Source organism: Plecotus auritus (genome assembly GCF_963455305.1).
Source record: "Plecotus auritus genome assembly, chromosome: 6".
In the NCBI taxonomy this organism is placed as follows: Eukaryota; Metazoa; Chordata; class Mammalia; order Chiroptera; family Vespertilionidae; genus Plecotus; species Plecotus auritus.
This window is the reverse complement of record NC_137773.1, coordinates 154,828,551-154,852,792: the sequence shown is the minus strand read 5'-3', so window position 1 is coordinate 154,852,792 and position 24,242 is coordinate 154,828,551. Positions and strand designations below refer to the sequence as shown.

Below are 24,242 nucleotides of genomic sequence, written 5' to 3'. Positions count from 1 at the left end.
ATTGAAATATCTGTTAGCAGTAAGGAACAGAATCAATAAAGCAGAATTTTTTTTAAAATATATTTTATTGATTTTTTTACAGAGAGGAAGGGAGAGGAATAGAGAGTTAGAAACATCGATGAGAGAGAAACATCGATCAGCTGCCTTCTGCACACCTCCCACTGGGGATGTGCCCGCAACCAAGGTACATGCCCTTGACCGGAATCGAACCTGGGACCTTTCAGTCCGCAGGCCGATGCTCTATCCACTGAGCCAAACCGGCCAGGGCAATAAAGCAGAAATTTAATCATTGGTAGGACAGATTGAAAGGACTGTATAAATGAGGTGATGGGTGTGATGAGAACCAAAGTCTCATTGGTTTGGAGAAGACAGGAGACCACTTCACAAGGACCTTTGAGTCTTCAGATGGGAGTTTAGACTTGGATTTGTAATCAGATCAAACAAAACATATACATACATACACAGCACTGCAAGCCCTTATAAGCATGATTATTTATGTGACGATTATTCTGGTAGTTATTTTTAGAACTATTGAGGAAGAAAATGAAAGCAGATACTGAATCTTCTGCAAAGTAGCAGTTCATACGTTAGGTTTGGAAGCCTGGGAAAGGAGTGTTGTGGCTTTGCAAATGAAGACAATGTAAGCAGCTTTAAAGTATTGTGGACAATAAATCAGCACAACTCACTATCATGTATAGATGAAAAAGTGGAAGATTCTAAGTCTGAGACTTGAGAGAAGCCCATAGTAAGTAAATAAATAGACAGTGTTTGTGTGTGTGTGTGTGTATGTGTGTGTATGTGCATGCACTTGAGTGTATGCACGTGCATGAGTGTGTGCATGTGTGTAAAGAGAACATACAATTATCCTAACTTTAAATGAAATTAAATTGTGCTTACATTATTGCTTTGGTATTAACATGCCTGAAAGTACATACCATAAACTACATATATTTCTAATTATACAGCTTTGTCCTATACTGTGTTTGAATCAACCTACTGTAGAATGTTATTTTCTGTGCTTTATTTGCAAGTTAACATTTTAATAATTATCATAAATAGTTACCTGATTTGCATATTCTGGTTCATAATCCAACTGTTCTGTGGATCAACCACAATTCTCTTATTATTCATGCCAAGACTTGTATATTAGTCTGAATAATCTATCCTAGACTGCATTTATGTTTCCAGTTTTCTGAGCTTTTTATAACTCGCTTAAGTATAGTGCTTTTTAATCAAAAGATTGAATCATGCATGTGCTGGTATAATAATCTCCCTAACCCACTATTATATTAAAGCTAATATTTATTGTTGTATGATCACCAACATTTCTATGTTTCGTTTAAAAAACATTTGTAGCCCTATGAGTGATATTCAAGTGATATTTGAACAATCTATCATCTTTCATCCTTTCAGAATATACATTAAAATGAACAATAGTGGGGCACACATACGAAGCACTGAAAATTTGGACAACATTACCTTTTGAGAGACATGCTCAGGAACTTGGCTATAATATAACATACCTAGAGAATAACTTAATCTGTGAGAAGAAGGTTGGCTGGAAATGGAAAAAAGTAGACATTGGTAATAACTATTTGAGCATTAGCTACAGAAGGAGCATTTGTTTCAGAGAACCATAATGTTCGCAGAAGTTATCTCCAAAGGTGTGTGAAAGGATGAAATCATCAAGTTAGAAAAAACTAAAGCCATTAAAATTAATTTTCTAACCCCCTTTTACTGTGGTATTTTCCTTATTGATTTACGTTCTGAAACCTTAATTTCCCAGGTAGGTTTTCTAATATGTAGAGACTGTAGTGGTTAGACTCTCACAAATATCTGATCTTCCTCAGATTTCCTTTGGTTCCACATAACACATTTATTAACTGGTATATATATTTCTTATATGAACAGAACTGGCTTGAAGTACCTGACTCCAATAAAATCTGATGCTCTGAAAAATTCATCTTTTAGGATTTAAGACTGACACCACCAGAGTGCTAGAGGTACAGGTATGAAATAGAAGGTTGTGATCTATTTTATACCTGTACCTCTAGCTGTTTACATGAAAGTTAACCTCAACTCCATGTAATATATTCTCATTATCTATATATATAAAAGGCTGATATGCTAAGTGTCTGTCGGACTGGTTGTTATGATGCGCACTGACCACCAGGGCACAGACACTCAACGCAGGAGCTGCCAGGACGTGCACTGGCCATTTACAGAGAAATGGCACCACAGACCTGGTGCTCACAAAGCAACACTTGACTTCCCCCAGTGGGACACACCACCACCCCGGAGTGACACCCACCAAATCGCAGCCGATGCTGCCGAGACCCCATGGCGCAAAATGCGGTCCACAGCCCAGCCCAGCCCGGAAACGGTTGCTGTGAGCACCAGGTAATGACATCACATAGCAACGCCTGGCTTACTTTCCCTAGCAACTAGCCTCCTTGAAGTTTCTTCAGCCCAGAAAAATGACTTGCTTTATAGACAGGTGGAAACATTTTACACTTTAACCAAATGTCTGTGAAGCGTTTTCCCATGCCTCATCTCATTTGATCCTCACAGAAGTCCTGGAGTAGGTAGATAGGAGACTCAGTGGAATCCTATTTTCTTTTTATTAACTGGAAAATGGAGATTTAAAAAGCTTAGAAACTTGACCTGACTGAATAGAAGTAAGAAATGGTGGACCTTGAAAATGACTTCAGGTTTTCTCACTGCACAAAATATAGTCAAACACTGCTGCAGTTAAATATCTTACCCTTTGTTCTCCCTGCATGACCTATAATAATAATCTGTTTCATGTTGATATTTACTGCTGTGTTGCTGACAATTACCTGAAAGAGAAGTTGGGGTACTTCACTGGGCCGGAAAAAGTTTAGCTAAATCAGAAAGCAGGTCTAATTAAGCAAATTTATATATGTAAAGCTCTCGCTAGCGCCAATTGCACATGTGTGTTTCTATCTGTCATTGTCGATTGTGAATTTGGTTGACACTTATATTTCTTCTATTTAATTTCCTTTCAGTGTGCATGAATTCATACACCAGGCCACTAGTATAATATAATTTGATATATTCAGCTGGATTTTTAAAAATCCTATACATTTCTGCTGTTTGCTATAAACTTATAGGTTGATTTGGCAAGGAAAATTCCTTTTTTTTTCCTAATACACTGTGCCTTCATTCAGCTGTTACCTGTGAGCAGTGGTTCTTACTTATTTACCCATGACTTTACATTGTCCTTAAACATATAAAACTATGAGTTATTGATAAAATGTGCTCTCAAGTATTATTATTTTTTTATATTTTTATTTATGTCAGAGAGGATTTTTATTTATTAAGGGAGTGGGGAGAGAGAGAGAGAAAGAGAGAAACATCAGTGATGAGAGAGAATCATTGATTGGCTGCCTCTTGCCTGCCCCACACTAGGGATCAAGCCTGCAACCTGGGCATGTGCCCCAACCGGGAATTGAACAGTGACCTCCTGGTTCATAGGTTGATACTCAACCACTGAGCCATGCTGGCTGGGCTCAAGTATTATTTTTATAAGTTTAAACTGTCTATAATAATAATAATAGCGTAATATGCTAATTAGACTGGACAGCTGAACGACCTTCCGGATGTCCTTCCGGATGAAGCTGCCGCTGCAGGGACTGAGGTAGAGTCAGGGGTTATCACGCAGGTAGGCAGAGTGGTTAGGGGTGATGAGGCAGGCAGGCGAGCAGTTAGGGGCGATCAGGTAGGCAAGCAGGGTGGTTAGGCGTGATCTGGCAGGCAGGTGAGTGGTTAGGGGTGATCAGGCAGGCAGGCGAGCAGTTAGGGGCGATCAGGCAGGCAGGCAGAGGGGTTAGGGGCGATCAGGCAGGCAGGCAGAGGGGTTAGGGGCAATCAGGCAGGCAGGCAAGTGGTTAGGGGCAATCAGGCAGGCAGACAAGTGGTTAGGAGCCAGCAGTCCTGGGTTGCGAGAGGGATGTCTGCGGGATAGGGCCTAAACTGGCAGTCGAACATTCCCTGAGGGGTCCTGGATTACTAAAGGGTACAGGCCAGGCAGAGTCTCCCTCATCCCCCCACCCCGTGCACGAATTTCTATAAGCAAGTAAAGTCCTTATCTTACTCATATCTATATTCAAAGTTTTTTAAGTTGTTTGAATTAAACTATCATGTATATTTAAACCTAACGACAAATAAATGTAGTCATGAAACATTTTTCCTGACCTGAGTGTACTCACCCTTATGGTTAGATATTGGGTCAGCTTGTCTTAGTGGGTAGTTTGATATTACAGACATTGGTTAGCTGTTTAACTTTGGCAGAATACACATACCTTATTCTATAATTTACATATAACATATGGTTTAACACTAATGTAAAACAACTTTCAATGACTTCATAGATTTTAAAACAATAACTAAAATAATTAAAATTATTTTAACAAATACCACCAATAAGTAAATATATTCCTACTGCTATTCACTTTAAGAATATCCTACATAGAATTGTCCAAGTGAGAAATACCTGATCGAAAGCATTTGCATTTGTTAAAAATTTTAGGAAATGTGTATGATCTTCTTTAGACTACTTCACATTTCAGATCTTCTTTAGACTACTTCACAGTTCAGATCTTCTTTAGACTACTTCACATTTCAGATCTTCTTTAGACTACTTCACATTTCAGATCTTCTTTAGACTACTTCACATTTCAGATCTTCTTTAGACTACTTCACAGTTCAGATCTTCTTTAGACTACTTCACATTTCAGATCTTCTTTAGACTACTTCACATTTCAGATCTTCTTTAGACTACTTCACATTTCAGATCTTCTTTAGACTACTTCACAGTTCAGATCTTCTTTAGACTACTTCACATTTCAGATCTTCTTTAGACTACTTCACAGTTCAGATCTTCTTTAGACTACTTCACATTTCAGATCTTCTTTAGACTACTTCACAGTTCAGATCTTCTTTAGACTACTTCACAGTTCAGATCTTCTTTAGACTACTTCACAGTTCAGATCTTCTTTAGACTACTTCACAGTTCAGATCTTCTTTAGACTGTCTTGCAATTAAGTATGCAGTTGTCAGTGCCCTCAGTTTATCCTATGATCCAGATCTTAACTGATCTCTTAGTTTTCATCTTGCCATCCCCCAATTCAGTCTTCACATAGCAGCTAGAATGATCTTTCCCAAACATGAAGTCGATAATCTTTTTCATCATTTTAAAACTGTATGGTGACTTCACATTGTACTTGTAAAGTCTAAATTTCTCCCTCTAAACCTACGTTCTGTGGCCCCTTTGTCCCACAGACCTCGTCTCATACTATTCTACTTCTAGCTTTCTAGCCACCTTGGCCTTTTGTTGTTTTCTAAGCCCAACTTCTGCCATAGGGCCTTTGCATGTTGTGTCCTTTACTATAGATGTTTAAATGGCTATCTTTTTTCTTGTTACTGGAATCACAAATCATATATCACTTCTTCAGGTAACATCCTCCCTCAGTCACTGGATGTCACATTATTCTGCTGTATTTCTTTATAGTTATCTGAACTTATATATTCTGTATATATTTTCTTGTGTTTCTTCTCCTGACCCCTCCTGACCTTGACTTCATTCTGTTTTGTTCACTATAGTATTTCCAGGTCCTAGAACAGTGCCTGGCACATAGTATACTCTCAAATAATATAAACAACCTACAAAAATGGTAAATTGTCATACTTAAGATGGTATGGTGATAGTATCATCAATATAACTATTGTATCATCATTTTTTTACCTTGGAGTAGTACAAGAGCTTCTTCTCCATTTCCCTTCCATCCACTCTCCTCCCTCATCCACCCTCAGATTGCTTAACCCTGAAGTTCAAGTTATGTTTTTATTGACTGATTTATTGATTGATTGATTTTTAAGAGAAAGAGGTAAGTTTGTTGTTCCACTGATTTATGCATTCATTGGTTGATTCTTGTATGTGCCCTCACTGGGCTCAAACACACAACCTTGGTCAATCGGGACAAACAATGCTCCGACTAAGTTTCATGACCAGGGCTTCAAGTTATGTTTCAAAAACTGCAAACCTTATCATTTTCTACTCTGCCTAAAACTTTTCTTTCACAGACTTCCTATTTACCTTGAACAAAATCTTGAACATGACTTTCACAAAGCCCTGGCTCAGGCTGATCCCTAGTGGAGTGCTCCTCATCCTTTTCTTTAGTTAGTGACCCCCTCCCTCTCTCATATGTGATTGTATAGTAGTAGAGTGTGTAACTGTATAGCATTTTTTAAAGTTGTCATTGTACATCACTTTGACTGTCCCTCTCCTCTTCTAACCTTTCAACAAAATCAAGGATGTCTGGGATGGATGGGTTTTGAGGGCACATACAAGAATTGCTTACAACCAATGTATCCCCAGGGCTAAAATTTAGGAGGTACTCTACACATGATTGTTGCAAGAATAAAAGTAGTAGTAAAGCTATCACATGACTTCAGTGCATGACTAGAAGTGTGAGTTAGTAAATTGTTTATTAATTGGGGCTCATAACTACTTTGAATGATAATTTTCAAATTCTAAAAGGATAGTTGAATTTTGTACATTGCACATTTCTTAGAAGTTTAAAGGAGCCATATTTTGACATATTTCTATTTATTATCAAGTTTAGAAAATCATATCCACTAATAAATAATTATGCTTTATCACAAAATGGTAAGTAGAAATTAGTTTATGGATTTAGAGTTTTTTCTTTGAAAATCATATTTCAGTACAGTTCTTTAATGTCATAAATAATTCACAAAATAAGATATTTTTTATGGATCAATGAAAATGTTTTTGTAATTTTTTATTTGAAGAAAATAGTAAACATTTATAATTTTTATATTGTATTTGAGGATTTTTAGATTACCAAATTTAATGTGATTAATTTAGTAAATTATTTGTAAGACTAAAGACATGTTTGAGAATATTCACCCTTGGTTCTTTTCCTGAGTCTTGGGAGTTTATCATTAAAATGCCTGTTACACATTTTATGTAGAATTTTTTATATAAGTCCTTGTTCAGTTAGCTGTCACAAATAGGATTGCTTATCCTGGTTCATCAATGGTAATTTCTCTCAAATAGTTTCCACTTTACTTCTGATACCTAAAAGGGAGTTTTTCAATATTAACTATCTAAAGTTAAGTACTGGGGGTTAATGGGTATCATTAATTTTATGACGTCTTGTCCACTAGATGATAAACCAATCTTAAAGGATCTGTCACTGAATGTAATAGTAAAAATGGGAAGTGCCCAAAGGAATCTATTTTGTAGAAAAAGATATTTCCCTTTTTGTACATTGAAGAAAAAGAACAATTTATATAAATATTTTTTAGTTACTATTTGAAAGATTTATAGAAAGTGAAATAGGACTTTAATACCAGATATATTTTTATTTCATTTAGCAAATATGTGTATTACTTTTGTTATATATATTTATTTAGGCCCTGAACAGATGATTTAATGTCGTGTTAGAATTCCCTAAGTATCAATTAGATTCTTTTTGAAAAGCTATTATGCGTGTGGTAGAGTTGTGGGAGGGAGTTCATTGAAACTTTTTAAGACTTGTAGCAAAACTAAATATGTCAAAGTTTACACCCAACTGTTACATATTTTTTTTTTTAGTAAAAAAACACATATAGCAAATGGCAAATTATATAGGGTCTCCCAAAAATGTATACATACACTTTGAATAATTATAAGGCAATGTTTATTAAAATACATTTCATTTTCAAAATTGAGCTATCATCTGTTAAAGTGTATATACATTTTTTAAGATCCCCCTGTATAATAATTATCTTTGCCCTTAATACTTTTTCTCCAAGTTGAAATAAATATATTCTTTGTCAACACTTTTATTTATGAGGAAGTTCTTCTGTTTGGTTGCTTAGATACTTAGTATAAATGTGTTCTCGAATTGTCTAAATGGCAGCATTGTCATTGTATAACTTTTTTTGTAGAAGGTGCTTTCAAGGGCCAGTAGGTCCACATAGTCCAGTAGCATTTTCTGCTTGTCATCTCCAATCTGCATGCTCCCCCCAATAGTCAGTACATGCTAGTGGTCATATTAGGGAAGTTAACAGAGTTGGCATAGCTCATTGCTACTGTTGGAAAATGAGGTCAAAGTTTCTGCCTCATTGATACTCCATAGTAAATGATGGCATATGTGATACCCAGTAATTTTCTTATTTGGAGAAAAATGCATTGCCTTTTACAAAAAGAGACTGTCTCTTTTAGCATAATAGAAGCTTATTATTTTGGATTAGGAAAGACTCATGGTTCATCAGAATAATCTGGGAAGATTTTTAAAAGTAGGGAATCCTGAACCCCACCCATGATTATCTCATTTCTTCCAATCTCTCCCTCTCCCTCCCTCTCCCTCTCTCCCTCTCTCTCTCTCTCTCTCTCTCTCTCTCTCTCTCTCTCTCTCTCTCTTTCTCTCTCTCTCTCCCTCTCCCTCTCCCTCTCCCTCTCCCTCTCCCTCTCTCTTTCCCTCTCTCTCTCTCTCTCCTCCCTCCCTCCCTCCTTCCTTACCATCCTCTTCCTTCTCCTCATCTCTTACTTTTGCATTTGTACCCATGAGTGTACACACACACACACACACACACACACACTACATACCTGCCCTCGGGTGATTTGGACCATCATTATGTTCATGAGCATAATCTGACCTGCTCCTACCCTTCTTGTAATCTGTAAATGGTAGGACTCTGAAATCAATGGAATGCCTAGAAAAATAACAATATGCCAGGAAATGACAATCATAATAAATAGAAATATTTGCATTTACATATTGTTACATGTTAACTTAAATTGGGTAATTATACTTGTGATTATATAGCCTTGAAATTGGGCCTTGGTTCCATTCAGTTGCATAATAATGAATTTTTTAAAGCTTGTTTTATACTTATGCATGTGATAGTTTATTACTAGATTGACTATAATTTTAGTTCGTTATCTATCTACGTTTTATCAGTTCTGATAACAGTTATATATATTAAGTTCCACACATTGTACGGCTTTATATTTCAAGACTGTAATATTATTTAAATTTACTATTTTTCCTCCCAGACGCTGTGGCTCAGTGGTTGAGCATTGACCTATGAACCAGGCACCGTTACAGTTCGATTCCCAATCAGGGCACATGCCAGGGTTACAGGCTCGAACCCAAGTAGGGGGCATGCAGGAGGCAGCCAATCAATGATTCTCTCTCATCATTGATGTTTCTCTCTCTCTCTTTCCCTCTCTCTTCCTCTCTGAAATCAATAAAAATTTACTATTTCTCCACTCTGTTTACAGGGTGGGGCAAAAGTAGGTTTACACTTGTGAGTACACAAAAACATAGTTTATAATTGTATTATTTATTAATTATTGTATTTTCCATACAGACAACTGTAAACCTACTTTTGCCCCACCCTTTATATTGTATTCAATATTTGGTATAATCACCATCAGGAAGAATATTAAAAGGATACCACAAATTTTTCATGCCATCCTTCTATAATTCATGAAAGACACTTCTTGATAATTAAAAAAAAAGGATCAGAAATGTTTTTAATTACTAAGAGAATAAAGTTGCAGTTTTCAACTTAAATTATGAATAAGCTTATTCTCTACTAGAGGCCCGATGCATGAAAATTCATGCAAGAGTAGGCCTTCCTTCCCCCGGCTGCTGGCACCGGCTTCCCTCCAGCACCCAGGACCCGAGTTACTTCCCTTCGGCCGCCACTGCCAGGCACCCAGGACCCGGGCGGCTTCACTCCAGCCCCAGCTTCGTCTGGAAGGACGTCCGGAATGACACCCAGAAGGACGTTTGGTCTAATGGTCTAATTAGCATATTACCCTTTTATTATTATAAATAAGCAGAATTAATAGCCTCTCTCTTTTATTCTTCCACTGGTTCCAGCATCTTAAATACATTGACTAAAGTGTTCATGAAAATGATAGGTAGCACTTATTGAGGAATTACATTGTGTTATAATCTATACTAACCGCTTTGCCTATACTTATCTCATTTTATTCTTATAACCACACTCTCTGGTAAAATTTTTCTCCATTTTACTGATGAGGAAACTTAGATATTGAGCAGTTAAATAACAGAACTGTCCTTTTCTCTCTTGTACTTATCAGGCTCTCATGATGCATATGTTGATGTGCTTGATGTTGTCACACAGGTCTCACAGGCTCTGTGCACTTTTCTTCATCCTTTTTTACTTGTGCTCCTTAGGCTTGATCATTTCAGTTGCCCAATTTTTAAGTCTGCTGTTTCTGTCTTCTACCTACTCACATGTGTTTTTGAGCTCCTCTAATGAATTTTTATTTCAGTTATTGTATTTTTCAGCTCCAGAAATTGTTTCCTTTTATTATTTCTGTATTTTTATTGATTTTCTTTTTTTGTTCATTCGTTTACCTGATTTCCTTTCCTAATTTATCTATGATTTTGATTAGTTTTGTTTTGCTCTTTGAGCATCATTAAGAAAGTTGTTTTCAAATCTTTGTTTAGCAAATCTAATTTCTAGATTCCTCAGGGATAGTTTCTGTCACTTTGTTTTTGTTCCTTTGATGAGTCATGTTTCCTGTTTCTTTGTATCCTTTGTGATTTTTGTGTGACAACTGGATATTTGAATATTATAATTTAGTAACTCTGGATATCAGATTCCCCCATTCCCCAGGGTTTGCTATTTTTATAGTCTTAAAACTGTTACAGTGTATGTGTCTAGTGACTTTCTCAAAGTATTTTTGCAAATACTTAGACCTTGACATACGTAGTCACTGCAATTTTTATTTCTTAGTTTGTATTCTGCTAGAGTTTTGACAGAGACTTCCTTGAATGCCAGTACTTAAAACAACAACAAAAGCAAAACAAAAAAAATAAACATTTCTTTGTCTTTGCAGATTGGCTTTGTGCTATGACAGTCCTTAGTTTGTTAGTCAGGCTTGTACTCATCTGAGTGATCAACTTAACTTGGAAGCTTAAGGTCTTCTCAGTTTCTTTCTGATCATGCAGCTTGTCTTGGACATGTGCATGGCATTCCACTTTCCCCTGTATATATTGGTCCTTTTGAATGTCCTAATTTCCCAAAGAAACTTTCATCAGCTTTTGCTCCCAGGCCTTATGTGGTCTATTTTATGAATCACTTGTAGTCTTTGCCCCAGTCTTCTGCATTTGTTGGTTTTCAGTTTGTTTGGCTTACAGTGTTTTGACAAGCAATGTCCACCACCTTACTTTTTTTTAGTTAGATGCAAAAGAGATGAGTATCTTAAGCCCTTCAAAATAGAACAGATTTGTACAATTTTTTTGCAAATATGATTGGTTCTGCTGCCCCTCAAACCTCCAGGTACTGCCAAAACCGATTTGGCTCAGTGGATAGAGCGTTGGCCTGCGGACTCAAGGGTCCCAGGTTCGATTCTGGTCAAGGGCATGTACCTTGGTTGTGGGCACATCCCCAGTAGGGGGCGTGCAAGAGGCAGCTGATCGATGTTTCTCTCTCATCGATGTTTCTAACTATCCCTCTCCCTTCCTCTCTTCCTCTCTATAAAAAATCAATAAAATATATATTTAAAAAAAAAAAACCCTCCAGGTACTAGGTACTCATGCTGGGAACTGGTTTTTCACTTCGGAATTGCTGCTGCTCCGGGGAGGGGCTAGGGCAAGGGCAAGTAAAAATGCCACAAAGCTTTCAAACTGCCTTTCTTGATTCATTGTTCATTTGTTTTTTTGTAAATCTTTCACTATTTTCCAGAGTTGTTCCAAAGTTGTTTTCAGTGCTTGTTTTCAATGTTTCCGAGGGAGAATAATTTGGAGTTGTATATCCCACTACTCTGTTGATGTAACTGCTTTCTTTTTTTTCTTTTTTTTTAAATATTTTATTGATATTTTACAGAGAGGAAGGGAGAGGGATAGAGAGCTAGAAACATCGATGAGAGAGAAACATCGATCAGCTGCCTCCTGCACACCTCCCGCTGGGGATGTGCCCGCAACCAATGTACGTGCCCTTGACTGGAATCGAACCCGGGACCCCTCAGTCTGCAGGCCGACGCTCTATCCACTGAGCCAAACCGATCTCGGCACTGCTTTCTTTTTTAAAGAATTCTATTAATGATTTAATAGGAATAACAAAAATTTTATTTTCTTAAGTTAAAATTGTCCACTCAAAATTTACTTATTTAAAATAGTTTCTATGCATTTCTGTTTTATATTTGAGTTTTTGTTATCTAAAAAATAATTTGGAAATATTACATAGAGAGCTAAATAAGACCATTAAATCATTAGAGTGTAGATAAATTGACAATAATAGAGAAAATGAAAAATTACTAAATACACAGATTTTCTGTATTTACTTGAGTGCTGGTTCTTAGACCTAATGAGTGGTCCTGGATTTGAGCATAAATAATTAGCCTAGAGAAACTGTTGTTTAACTGATTCCTGAAATGAATCAGTGTGGCTACTGTCTTCACAAATGATGCTGAGTCTAATGCTTTGCCTTAACCATGTGTCAACATATGAATATACTTAATTCATAGATTTTTAGAAAATCAGTACTTAAAATGGGATTGTAAATGTAACAAACTTTTTAGTAGGAATACCAGTTCATTTAAAGACATGAAAGGTCTTGTAGGTCTTTATACTAACATTGATACCATCTTTTCCTGTCACAATTGAAATGTGGTTACCCATGGCTTTATTTTCAGTGTGAACCAGATCTTTTTCCCCTCTTTCTATTAAATATTCATCACACATACTTGGTGACATTTCTCTTACAATTTAGAAATAAACCCTTTTTATTATGTAATAGTTATCAGAATTCATACCTAGTGTCATGTGATACCTAAAATTTGATGTCTTTTAGATGTACACCAAAGACACGACTGAGTTCATGTGTTCATTCACAGCAGTATGCTGGTTCTTTTTAACCTAACCTATCTTAAAATATCTGGTTCTCCTTTCATAAAGCAGATATTTGTGCATAAAAAGCACCATAGAATCGTTGTAAACTTTCATTTAGTGTGATCTCAACAGTGCACAGATAGATGCTATAAATGCCCTTCACTAAATATGACTGCAGTAAGTGCTAAAACTGAGAAAGAAATTAGATTTTCATGTTTTGAAATATGTCACTACTATACGTATTTTTGGCTTAATAAGTTAGATACAGATATATTAGAAATTACTAGTGAAAAATACTATGCTCTCTGTATCCTCATAGGAAACAAGCATTCTAATTGTGAATATTATGAACTCATTTTACAAACTTACCACTAACAAGAAATAAATGTGTTATATAAATTTCAAACTGTAATGCTCCCAAGTAATTAATGAACTGTCTCTATAAATATATAATGTTGAAAAATGTTATATTACTTATATATAACACAATATGTATGTTATATATTGTATATGCTTTATACATTTGGAAAAATTTACTCAGTTAATAAATCCAGATTATTTTATTGATTAGTTTATGTTAAATATTGAAATACCTTTAAAATCACAATTGTACTTTAAAAATTTATTGTTAAATTTCTTTTTAAGCAAGTGAAAGGAAGCCTGTTATCTCAACATTTAACTATTTGTGTTCTTTGATCATTTACTAGTGAAGGTATTTGTGTAAGATTACTTTAATAATGTATTTGTGTGTGTGTGTCTGTGAGAAAGAGAGAGAAAGAGAGTGTTCTAAAAACAACCTATGCATCCTTGTTAACAGTACTGCTGCTACCTGGTAACTTAGTTCTAGAATCAAGAACAACTAAAAACATTATATTAAACTCTCTTGCACCTTCTGTTGTTATTTTTAGGGAACACTACACATACCTTCCTATGATTATTAGCATTAGACTTATTAAAATCCCTGATAAAATTAATACTTAGTTTATTATACTTTACCTCAAAATTAGGTTGATAGTAAAGTAATATTTGTTTTTAATTCTTATTTGTTATTTCTTGTGTTATAGATATGTTTTTATTGTAAAGCAGCTTAAACATGAAAGATGAGCCTTTCTGTTTGTCTTTGATTTTTCCTACTAAACCCTCCAAATGTTTCAAACAAATGAAAGTCTCCATAGGATATAGCACACTCTATATACAATTTTCCAGAATTACAAATTCTGTCTGTGTTTTTGTAAACCTTTCAATTGTCAGACAATATCCTTCCAAAATAAGAGCCTGGAATCGTCCATACTAAAATTAAGAATTTATAACTGTCAGGAACAGATGTTTTCATAAACATTTGCTATAATTAATTTCAACTAGAGGATTGAAGGAACAAAGCTTTTTTTCCCGCTTCAAAACTTTATTGCCTTTTCCTCGTATAGCAAACTCTGAAATCTTTTCTCTAATATTGTTTAGAGAAACAATAGTACTCCTTATTTAGTAAGTTTTTGAGAGAGAAAAACTGCCTTTTCCTCTTATTACCATGCTTTGAAATTACATTTAATGTGATATATTAATTTCAAAACAGGTATAAAATGAAGAACACTTTTGTAATGTATTATGACAAAACCTAGGTGTTTTTTTAAAAGCCTGTAAGTCTTAATTATTTGAAGGATTTTATATTTGATCTGTAAATATCAGCAAAAGGCAAGAAATGTTCCATTGGTGAGATTTTACATATTCAAGTAATCATAATCTTTAATTTTAAAGACAAAGAAGGCTCATATATTTCAATATATGATATACTTATTCTATGCTGATTATAGAGTGTCTCACAGGAAATGTCTGCAAGCTGTTAAATAACATGTGTTATAGGAAATTTTCATTTAGCAAGACAGAGACTAATTTTCCTTAACATTTTTTATTTATTATAAAACTATTAATTTTTTAAAGGAAATGAAGTATATTGATTGAGTCAATTTACGGTACCCATATTTTCAAAGATTTAACAAAGTATACCCAGCTAGAATGATCTTAACTGTTTATTTTCTTTTAAAATAATTATCAACATTTTTGAGCCCTATGATCCATTTTAGTATTTTTGTTTAATCAAAGAAATCTGAAAGTACATTTTGAAAATATAGAGTTAAAAGTACAGTAAGTGGGCTCTGTCCAGTTCTCATCTTCCTAAAACTTGGATGCAGCTGCAAAGATTTTGAAGAGGACCAGCATTCTTGACTAACCTGTCAACTATAAAATGTGCAAATAAAAATAGGTAGCTGTCATTAAAATTACATTTCAGCTTTCAATAACCATTTAATGAGTACCATAATTATATAAGTATGGTACCTTAAGTGCTATACTCAATAATTAAAAATAATCTCATCTTTAAAGTGAAAGCTCTGTAATTGCTATTTGACTTAACCAGGACCACTGTGATGATCTCCAGTGGCAACTTAGGTTTTTCAAAGTGGATTAAAAGTATAAATTAAAATGGGATGTATCAGTAAATTATTAAGCTTTAAATATCATAAAAATGAATATAACCTGATGTTTGGAAGTTACATTACAGGAATTAGGAGTATAAAATGTAATCAGATTCTAGTCTTCTTAATTTGTTTCTAAAAATAAATATGTTTTATAGTAGTATACTGTGGTTTCATAAAACTATACTTTGCAGTATGTATTTAAAAATTTAAACTATTAAAATAGTCAAAAAGAATATGTATATTGTAGCATTGGTGAGCATTTTTAAACTCCTTTAGCAAATTTATTTTTATTCTATAATTTTAAAATGATAGGTGAGAATTTGTTCTAAATCTGATTTTATGAGTATGCCAGTTTCTTGAGTGAAAATGTGTTTTTCCCCCTAAATTTTTGATATTACCACGTGAGGCAGAAATACTTCTCGATGTTATTTCTTTTTCATTTTTTAAACTGCTGAACTTTTGCCCACAGTTAAAACCTAAAGCTTTGGGAAGAATATTAAGATGTATTTAAAGCTCACTAGAATACATTATTATTCACCACCTCCCAATTCTGCTTTCTGTTTTACTTCTGTGTTTACCAAATTTTTAGATAGGGTGAACTGGAGGCTGGAAACATTCTAGTTTTGCTCTCTGCCTGTTCTCTTTTGACTGTGCCCAATGATCAGGGAGGGTGACTTGGTCACTAACAAAAAGTTGCCCTTTGTTTATAAACATTAGTGTATGATTAAGTGGTTTTTAAATATTGGCTTGCCTGTGATGCATAAGAAGAAAATATCTGTACTGTACTTCATTTGTTCCTGTTAGCAGTCACTTTGGCAATATTCCTATTCAAGTTAGAAACAGTGGTGTTGGTTATTTCTTAGCATCAATATAAATATTTGGCCTAATGGGCTATGATTATAAAATACATTTGGGGGACGGATAAGGGGATATCCGCCTTTTGACCCAACATACTGTATAGGACTCTCACATAGTAGCTTTTCAACTGAAATATTCAGTTTCCTAATATCCATTATTTCAGTGTTTTTAAATTTTTTTTTCCAGGCAACTCAAATAAAAATGGAAGAAGAACAAGTTCTACTTTAGATTCTGATGGGACTTTTAATTCCTATAGGTAGGTGATGAATACATAGATACGTAATATTACAAGATAATGTACAAAATACCTAATCTTACGGGACTCTAACCTTAGAGTAGTAAGGAACTGCTACCTTTACTTAAAACTATGACAAATGTAAAGAATATTAAGATATGTGATTGTTCTGCAGATTTATTGAGCAATGGAAAATGCAACAATCTCAGTTCTTGAATGAATGGACTTATTGTAGATATCTGTTGTTAACCTATGTTAGGATAATGGGAATGAATATATGTGTAGTATTAAGCTTCATTATAATCCTTTTTTTTTTTTTTTCAGTATATCTGCAGTAGTACTAAAGGCTTTTTTTGTTTTGTTTAAGTTTCCTGCTAAAATGGAGGGTACTGTTTATAAGCAATATAAAATGTATAAAATATGAAATGTAATCTGTGGTTACATTAAGTGCTGTTTGTTAATATCCTGTTTGGCTCGTCAGCAGAGGGGTAGTTATGGTCTCAATTAGTGAATTTTAAAAAAGGATACACTAGTTAAGAAAACAATGTATTTTATCTAGTCTTTCGTTAATACGTATTCTCCTTTTAACTTGAATTTGCTGGAGTCTTTATGGAATTTGTACCTTTATAACAGAGAAACCTAGAAAGAAGAAAGAGTAAAGTATTTCCAGCAATATTGGAAAATTTATACAGTGAACCAAAATGATATAAGAACTAGGTTTACTTTTTGGGGAAAAAGTGCAGATTCAATAATAGTACATTTTGGCATTATAGATAGATAGCAAAGCAGATTGTTGAATAAATAATTGGAGTACACTGTCCTTATGGTTAATTGGTTTTGATACTATAAAATAAATACTAGAGGCCCGGTGCATGAAATTCGTGCAAGGGGGTGTGTGTCCCTCAGCCCAGCCTGCACCCTCTCCAATCTGGGACCCCTCAAGGGATGTCCGATTGCCCGTTTAAGATTACTCTTTTATGCAGTCAGACATCCCTCTCACAATCCAGGACTGTTGGCTTCCAACTGCTCGCCTGCCTGCCTTCCTGATTGCTCCTAACCACTTCTGCCTGCCAGCCTGATCACCCCCTAACCACTCCCCTGCCAGCCTGATTGATGCCTAACTGCTCCCCTGCCAGCCTGTTTTCCCCTAACTGCCCTCCCCTGCAGGCCTGGTCACCCCTAACTGCTTTCCCCTGCAGGCCTGGGTCCTCCCCAACTGCCCTTCCCTGCAGGCCCAGTCGCCCCCAACTTTCCTCCTCTGCCGGCCTGGTCACCCCTAACTGCCCTCCCCTGCAGGCTTGATCACCCCCAACTGCCCTCCCTTGCAGGCCTGGTCCCTCCCAACTGCCCTCCTCTGCTGGCCATCTTGTGGTGGCCATCTTGTGTCCACATGGGGGCAGCCATCTTTGACCACATTGGGGCAGCCATCTTGTGTGTTGGAGTGATGGTCAATCTGCATATTACTCTTTTATTAGATAGGATATGCAAGAACCATTGTACACTTGGAAACTCATTTGAATGTTAAACTGTCATTCTTTTTATATAATAAATATGGAATTTATGCTTAGAATCTTTATATTTTTATTTGCATACATACTCTGTATCCCTAATTGGAACTGTTTTATTTGTTTCCTCAGATCCCAGGCAAGCTTTTAACATCTAGAGTAGGGACTTGTATACAGGAAGCACTTAATAAGAATGTAGTAAATGTGAAAGTTTTACAATTGGTTTATGAATTCCAAAAAAATAATCTGGTAATTGAAACACTTGACATCTTTATTTTGTACCAGTTGGGGTCTGTGTAAATAACCAGTTGCTCTAGTGTCATGGATACTACAAAAGGCTTGTGTTCCCACGGTGTTCTAGAAGGTTTAATCACAGCAGTCAAGCTCATATGTTGTCGTTATATTTTCACTGTATCTGTCCTAGCTCATAAATGTTGGAATTCTCCAAATCCTTCTTTTAGTGCTGAAGTGTGATATAAACTTGGAATTTGACATATTAAATAATAGGTAGAATTTTCTATCTGAACATGTTGTAGCTGATCACTCCAAATGAAAAGGAGAATATAAATGATAGTTAAGTAAAGATTCATGAGTTGGCATGTAACTGAGGAATGTTAATATGATAATTCATGTGAAATCTATGGTGGTGATATTAGATAAAAATACAATAAAAAATAACCAAGACAAAAGGGAAGTAAAGATGTATTTCAAAGGAAGGAAAATCTGTATGTATATAACTTTTGTTGGTGAAATATATTTTACATTACATTTATAGTTGAGCTAATTATTGTAAATAATGGACATAATGTAAAATTAAGAGAAATGTGTTAATATTAATGCACAGTATTTATAATTTATTTTCTTCTTGAATAATTTGAAGATTAAAGAATCTTAGTTTTATCCTATATAATAAAGAGGTAATATGCTAATTAACCCTCATGCCCTCACAAGATGGCTGCCTATGACCAGGCCGGAAGGGGGGTTACTGAGGGACGACCAAATGACTGAACAAGCAGGCTGTGTGGGGTGACCAGGCCAGCGGGGGAGGGGGGGACAGTTAGAGGTGACCAGGCCAGCGGGGGGGGGTGCAGTTGGGGACAACCAGGCCAGCAGGGGGGGGGGGCAGTTGGGGACAATTAGGCTGGCGGGGGGGGGCAGTGAGGGGCGACTAGGCAAGTGGGGGAGGGGCAGTTGGGGTCAACCAGGCCGGCAGGGGAGGCAGTTAGGGGTGACCAGGCTGGCGGGGGGGGGGGGCAGTTAGGAGTGATCAGGCCAGCACGCAGAGGCAGTGAGGGGCGATCAGGCCGGCACGGGAGGGCAGTTAGGGGTGACCAGGCAGGCAGGCAGGTGAATGATTATGAGCCAGCGGTCCAGGATTGTGAGAGGGAATCGGGCCTAAACTGGCAGTCAGACATCCCCCAAGGGGTCCCGGATTGGAGACAGTGCAGGCTGGGCTGAGGAGACCCCCTCCCCATGCACGAATTTTGTGCATTGGGCCTCTAGTTGAATGATAATTGTATTTTGAAAATGAACTTCTAATGCAACTTTGCACAATAAATACTATGTTGTTAACTAATATATTTTTAATCAATGCCTGTCAGTGTTGTAATGTTAGGATATTAATTTATTATTGTAATTAAAAAGGCAAGATAAAAAGCTCAGGTGGTACAGTATATAAAAACAAGCTTTTAATAGTTGGCAGGCCAGTACTGTTATTAAATAGTATTATAGTATTTAAGGTGTGAAATGAATATTTTTCTATTCAGTAGGCAATAGTTCTTACAATATAATGAGCTTACTTGTGAATTTGACACTTGGGTTAAATGCAGAATTCGTAGAAGCACAGCTCTGGGGTATATTTTCATATTAAGTCTAACTGATAAAACCAAGGAATTGTTGCAAAATCACACTACAATAGCTACAGAATTGTCAGTAAAATTTACTTTTGAAAATGAAAATTATTTTTTTCCTGCCATCATAGCTCTTTTAAACTAACTAGAAATAGGTCATTGGAAAAATGTTAATATTCCATTATCCTCAAACATCCTAACAGTTCTACCTTTGTATGTTACTTAAAATGCCTCAGAAATCCTGACCTTCCTTCACAGCTACATAGTTCTGGCTGTTAGCCTGGTATGAACACACTCAAGCTGCATATACTTGTGTCCAGGACAATGATCAGCCTTAGTTTGTCATCTGTTAAATGGATTCTGCCTTCTCACAGCTGTTTTAAAGACTGAGATAAAATGTATAAGATAAAGCTTTTGGAAAATCTAAAGGCAAAGCATGGCATCATTATTATTCTTTTATGCTTACCTCATGTAAATTGTCAACTTTGTAGCCTTAGCCCTCATTTAACCCTTCAACAGATGGACCCTTTTATTGCATATGCTGCATATGCTGAGGTTTTATTAACTTTTGAATTGGTCACCTAAATCTATATTTTTTCATTATTTCTGTTATTTTGGTCCTAAATTTTCAGATTCAAGAGGACAGTCACCATTTTCTTATTGTTGTTTTTTAAAAATATGTTTTTATTGATTTTACAGAGAGAAAGGAAGAAAGAGGGAGAGAGAGAAACATCAATTAGCTGCCTCTTGCTTATCCCTTACTGGGGACCGAGCCTCGAAACCTGGTCATGTGCCCTGACTGGAAATCAAACTGGCGACCTCTTGGTGCATGGGATGGTGTTCAAGTCACACTGGCCAGAGCTGTTGTTTTGTTTTGTTTTGTTTTGTTTTGTTTTTGTTAGTAATACCTAAACACTGTGAGTTGGTTCAAATCCTGACTCCAAATACTTTGGAGACTTTGGACAAGTTTTAGCCTCACTTGCCTCATCTTTAAAATGGGGATAATAAAACACCATTATGAGAAGTCAATAGGATAATGTCACGTGGTAAATGCTAAATTTCAAAATATTAGCTGGTTTTAGCTTGTCATCATTTTGGTAACAGAGAAATTTTTTATAGTGCTCTAATATAAAGATACCAAAAGGAAAACTTAAAAAGATTTATCCTACAGGAAAATAACTTTTGTCTGTTAGCAGAAAGAAAGCTCAGAACAAGCTTACCCTGAGGCTTGAAACTCTCGATCTCTGATACAGATTGCCTTTGTATAGCAAAATTGTACACGTAGTAAAGATGAAAGGAAGATGCTTTACTATTAGTGTAAGTTCAGAGACAGATTTTTGAAATTTTGACAAAAAATTTTGAAGTTTAAAATTGATGGACCCTAATCTATAGCTTTGTGCCTAAATGTTCATAGATTTGTTTTTCATAGGCTAGACCGTGGTCGGCTAACTGCGGCTCGCGAGCCACATGCGGCTCTTTGGCCCCTTGAGTGTGGCTTTTCCACAAAATACCACGGCCTGTGGTATCTAAATATCTATTTTGAAGAAGTGGCGTTAGAAGAAGTTTAAGTTTAAAAAATTTGGCTCTCAAAAGAAATTTCAATCGTTGTACTGTTGATATTTGGCTCTGTTGACTAATGAGTTTGCTGACCACTGGCTAGGAGTTTTACTTGGTGTTTGTATCTTTTCTGGTTTTCCTTCATTGATTCAAGATAGAGTACAACTGCATTTAACTCCTAAGGCACCAGTATCATTGTCGTAGGACTGATGCCTGGGTAATAGACTAGATCTTGTTTTGGAAGTTTTTGTTAAAATTTGATTGCATATGTCCTAAGTAATTTGCAGATGGCTGATTAAAATGGAAAATCAGTAAGAATTGAGAAGATATTATTGCTTTATGCATTAGATCATGTAATTTTGGGAAGAGACCAGTTTTAATGTTTTCTGTCAGATGATATGAGCTTTCCATATTCCTTATATAAGCATTAAAACTGAGAGACCCCCTTGCTGAGTATGAAAGAAAAGTAGTTTGCCGATTAACAGTTTGCTATAGATGTTTAACTAAGTGACTGTAGCACGAGGCTACATGGTAGAAGGAATATTCTCTCACTACCACCCTGCCCCCTTTTCCCAAGGGCAGCTGACCTTCTCCTCTGCAAAGAGGCAAGCCCCTTGCCAGCATATATGACTACAGACTATTATATTAATCTGTTCAGCTGTAGTACCAGCTGCTTGCATGTTTTTAATTATCATATTAGGTGGTATAACAGTGATCTATGAAATAAACTGAAGGTGAACATTTTAAAATTTTCTTTTTTATGTTATGTTCTAAATATCTTTATTAATCAAATTATAACTTTCTACAAAAGTTCATGGGAAGTCTATATGGTTTTTGAGGCATTGTAATGCTTTTTAAAAGTATGTCATAATTCCAATATAGAAAATAACTTCATTTTTGTCTTATTAGATGGTATTGATAATAGCCACAAATATTTGTTAAAATTCATTAGTTTAATAGTCAATTTGTTAGAAAAAACTCAGTCCAGTTATTGGTATTCTCTGGGAAACTCAAAATAATGCTTCATTTTCAGACATTGTCTTGGCATTCGATAAGTAGCATAGGTTAGAATATAAACCATTGTAGATTATTTTAAAATAAATTTGTATATTTAACTCTGATTTTCTGTATGCTGTATATACACACTAGTAAATCATCTAGCCTACCCTAATTATTTTCAAATTTTAATTTCACATGGTGCCATTTCTGAGTATATTTTCCCAAGCTGTGTTGTTAGGAAAAATGTACTATCTTTTGGATTTTTACAGTTGGAAAATTTTCCAACAATACTTTGTAAATGCAATGTTGATTCCATGAAACACAGTTTAAAATAATAACAACTAATGGTTGTTCAGTTATGTCAGAGCCAATAAACAAAGACTGTAATAATTTAGTTAGAAACCCTGGTATTGAATTAAAAAACAATGGTATTTGGATACGAAAGGATTTTATATGTGTTTCTTTTGAATTAATCAATCCTACAACTGGGATAGTAAGATGACTTGAGATTTGAAAAATGTATAAACACCTTAAAAACATAAACAATACATTATTTATGTCTTTAATTTAAGAAATATTCATACTTTTTGGATTCTAATCTTTCTCTCTAAAGAAATACTATATTTCATATTTCAAAAGAACTTTTGTTTAAGAAATAAAGGGAATTTTTCCCCTTTCTATATTTTCTTAACTTTGTCTAAAGTGGTGGGGATATAATTTTTTAATAGTGAGCAGAGCTTCCAGAGTTGCCTCCCTTTCTCAATAGAGTATGTTCCATATCCCACAGAATCAAAGCTGTTTAAGTGGGTAAAAAGTTTTTAAAAATTTACTTGGGTTATTTTTTATAATCTAATAGTTATGTCTCTTACCAAATAGGGAAAAATATGTTAATTTGAACTTACTTTAGTCATTGAGTAAGTTTTAAAAATTAGTCTTCATGTTGTATCACGATGATTTTTATGTATCATCTTTACATGTAATAAGTGATTTGGGAGAAAGTGAGAAACATCCTTCCATCACTTACATTTATTTTTTGGTATAATACCTTTTTCCACCATTTAATGTCATATGTCTCTTGAAATGACAATGAAGCAATGATTCAAAATATTACAGTAGAGATCATAGAGCCAAAGCATACTTTAGATTTAAAATTCAGAAATCTGGGTTCTGGTTAATTCTTAGTGTGATATAAATTTGTTAATCTGTTATTTTTGAGAGTATGAAGTCATAGAATCATTTGACTTACTAAAAGTGATCCTGTACTAGTTTGTTTAAGCTGCTATAACAAAATACCAGAGACTGAGTAGTTTATAAAGAACAGAAATTTATCTCATAATGAAGGTGCTGGCTGAGAGCCCACATCCTGTTTCCCACACAGTTTTTTCACTGTGTTCTCACAAGGTGGAAGAGCTCTCTAAGGACTTCTTTTGTAAGAGCACCAACCTCACAGCCCTCGTGACTTATTCATCTCCCAAAGGCCCCACCTCCAAACAGCATCACATTGTGTGTCAGGATTCAATATGTGAATTGGTATTGGGAGAAGAAGAACACTCAGTCCACAGCATATATTAAAGCACTTAGAGACCAACTTGAATTCCCATCCCACTCTACCACCTCTTCCCCTCTTAAGTTCCTAAGCCTTGCCATTTTATTTTTCCAGGGCATCTTAGCTTAGTAAGTAGATGAGAAAGGAGGGCCTAGACTTAAGATTTCTTTTCTGATTTTTAGAGCATTGCTTTTCTCATGTTAATGTGCTGCCTTTATTTGCTTGAGAATCTATATAATTATATGACATAAACTCTTTTAAGTTCTTAAGAATAAATACATTTAGGGAAACAATTTGGAAAAAGTGCACAGATAGA

At 35.4% G+C, this 24,242-nt stretch overlaps 1 protein-coding gene across 4 annotated transcripts in view; it reads left to right on the top strand.

Annotated features, from left to right (window-relative positions):
• Positions 1 to 24,242, top strand: part of TBC1D5 (TBC1 domain family member 5) — a 481,832-nt gene that overhangs the window by 227,929 nt on the left and 229,661 nt on the right. For 3 of the 4 annotated variants that reach the window (XM_080675845.1, XM_080675847.1, XM_080675846.1), the window contains one exon: positions 16,421 to 16,490. The exons of the other annotated variant lie outside the window; for it this stretch is intronic. In XM_080675845.1, coding sequence (XP_080531971.1) covers positions 16,421 to 16,490 — 70 coding nt within the window. The remainder of the gene's footprint in view (positions 1 to 16,420; positions 16,491 to 24,242) is intronic. 4 annotated transcript variants of the gene reach the window in all.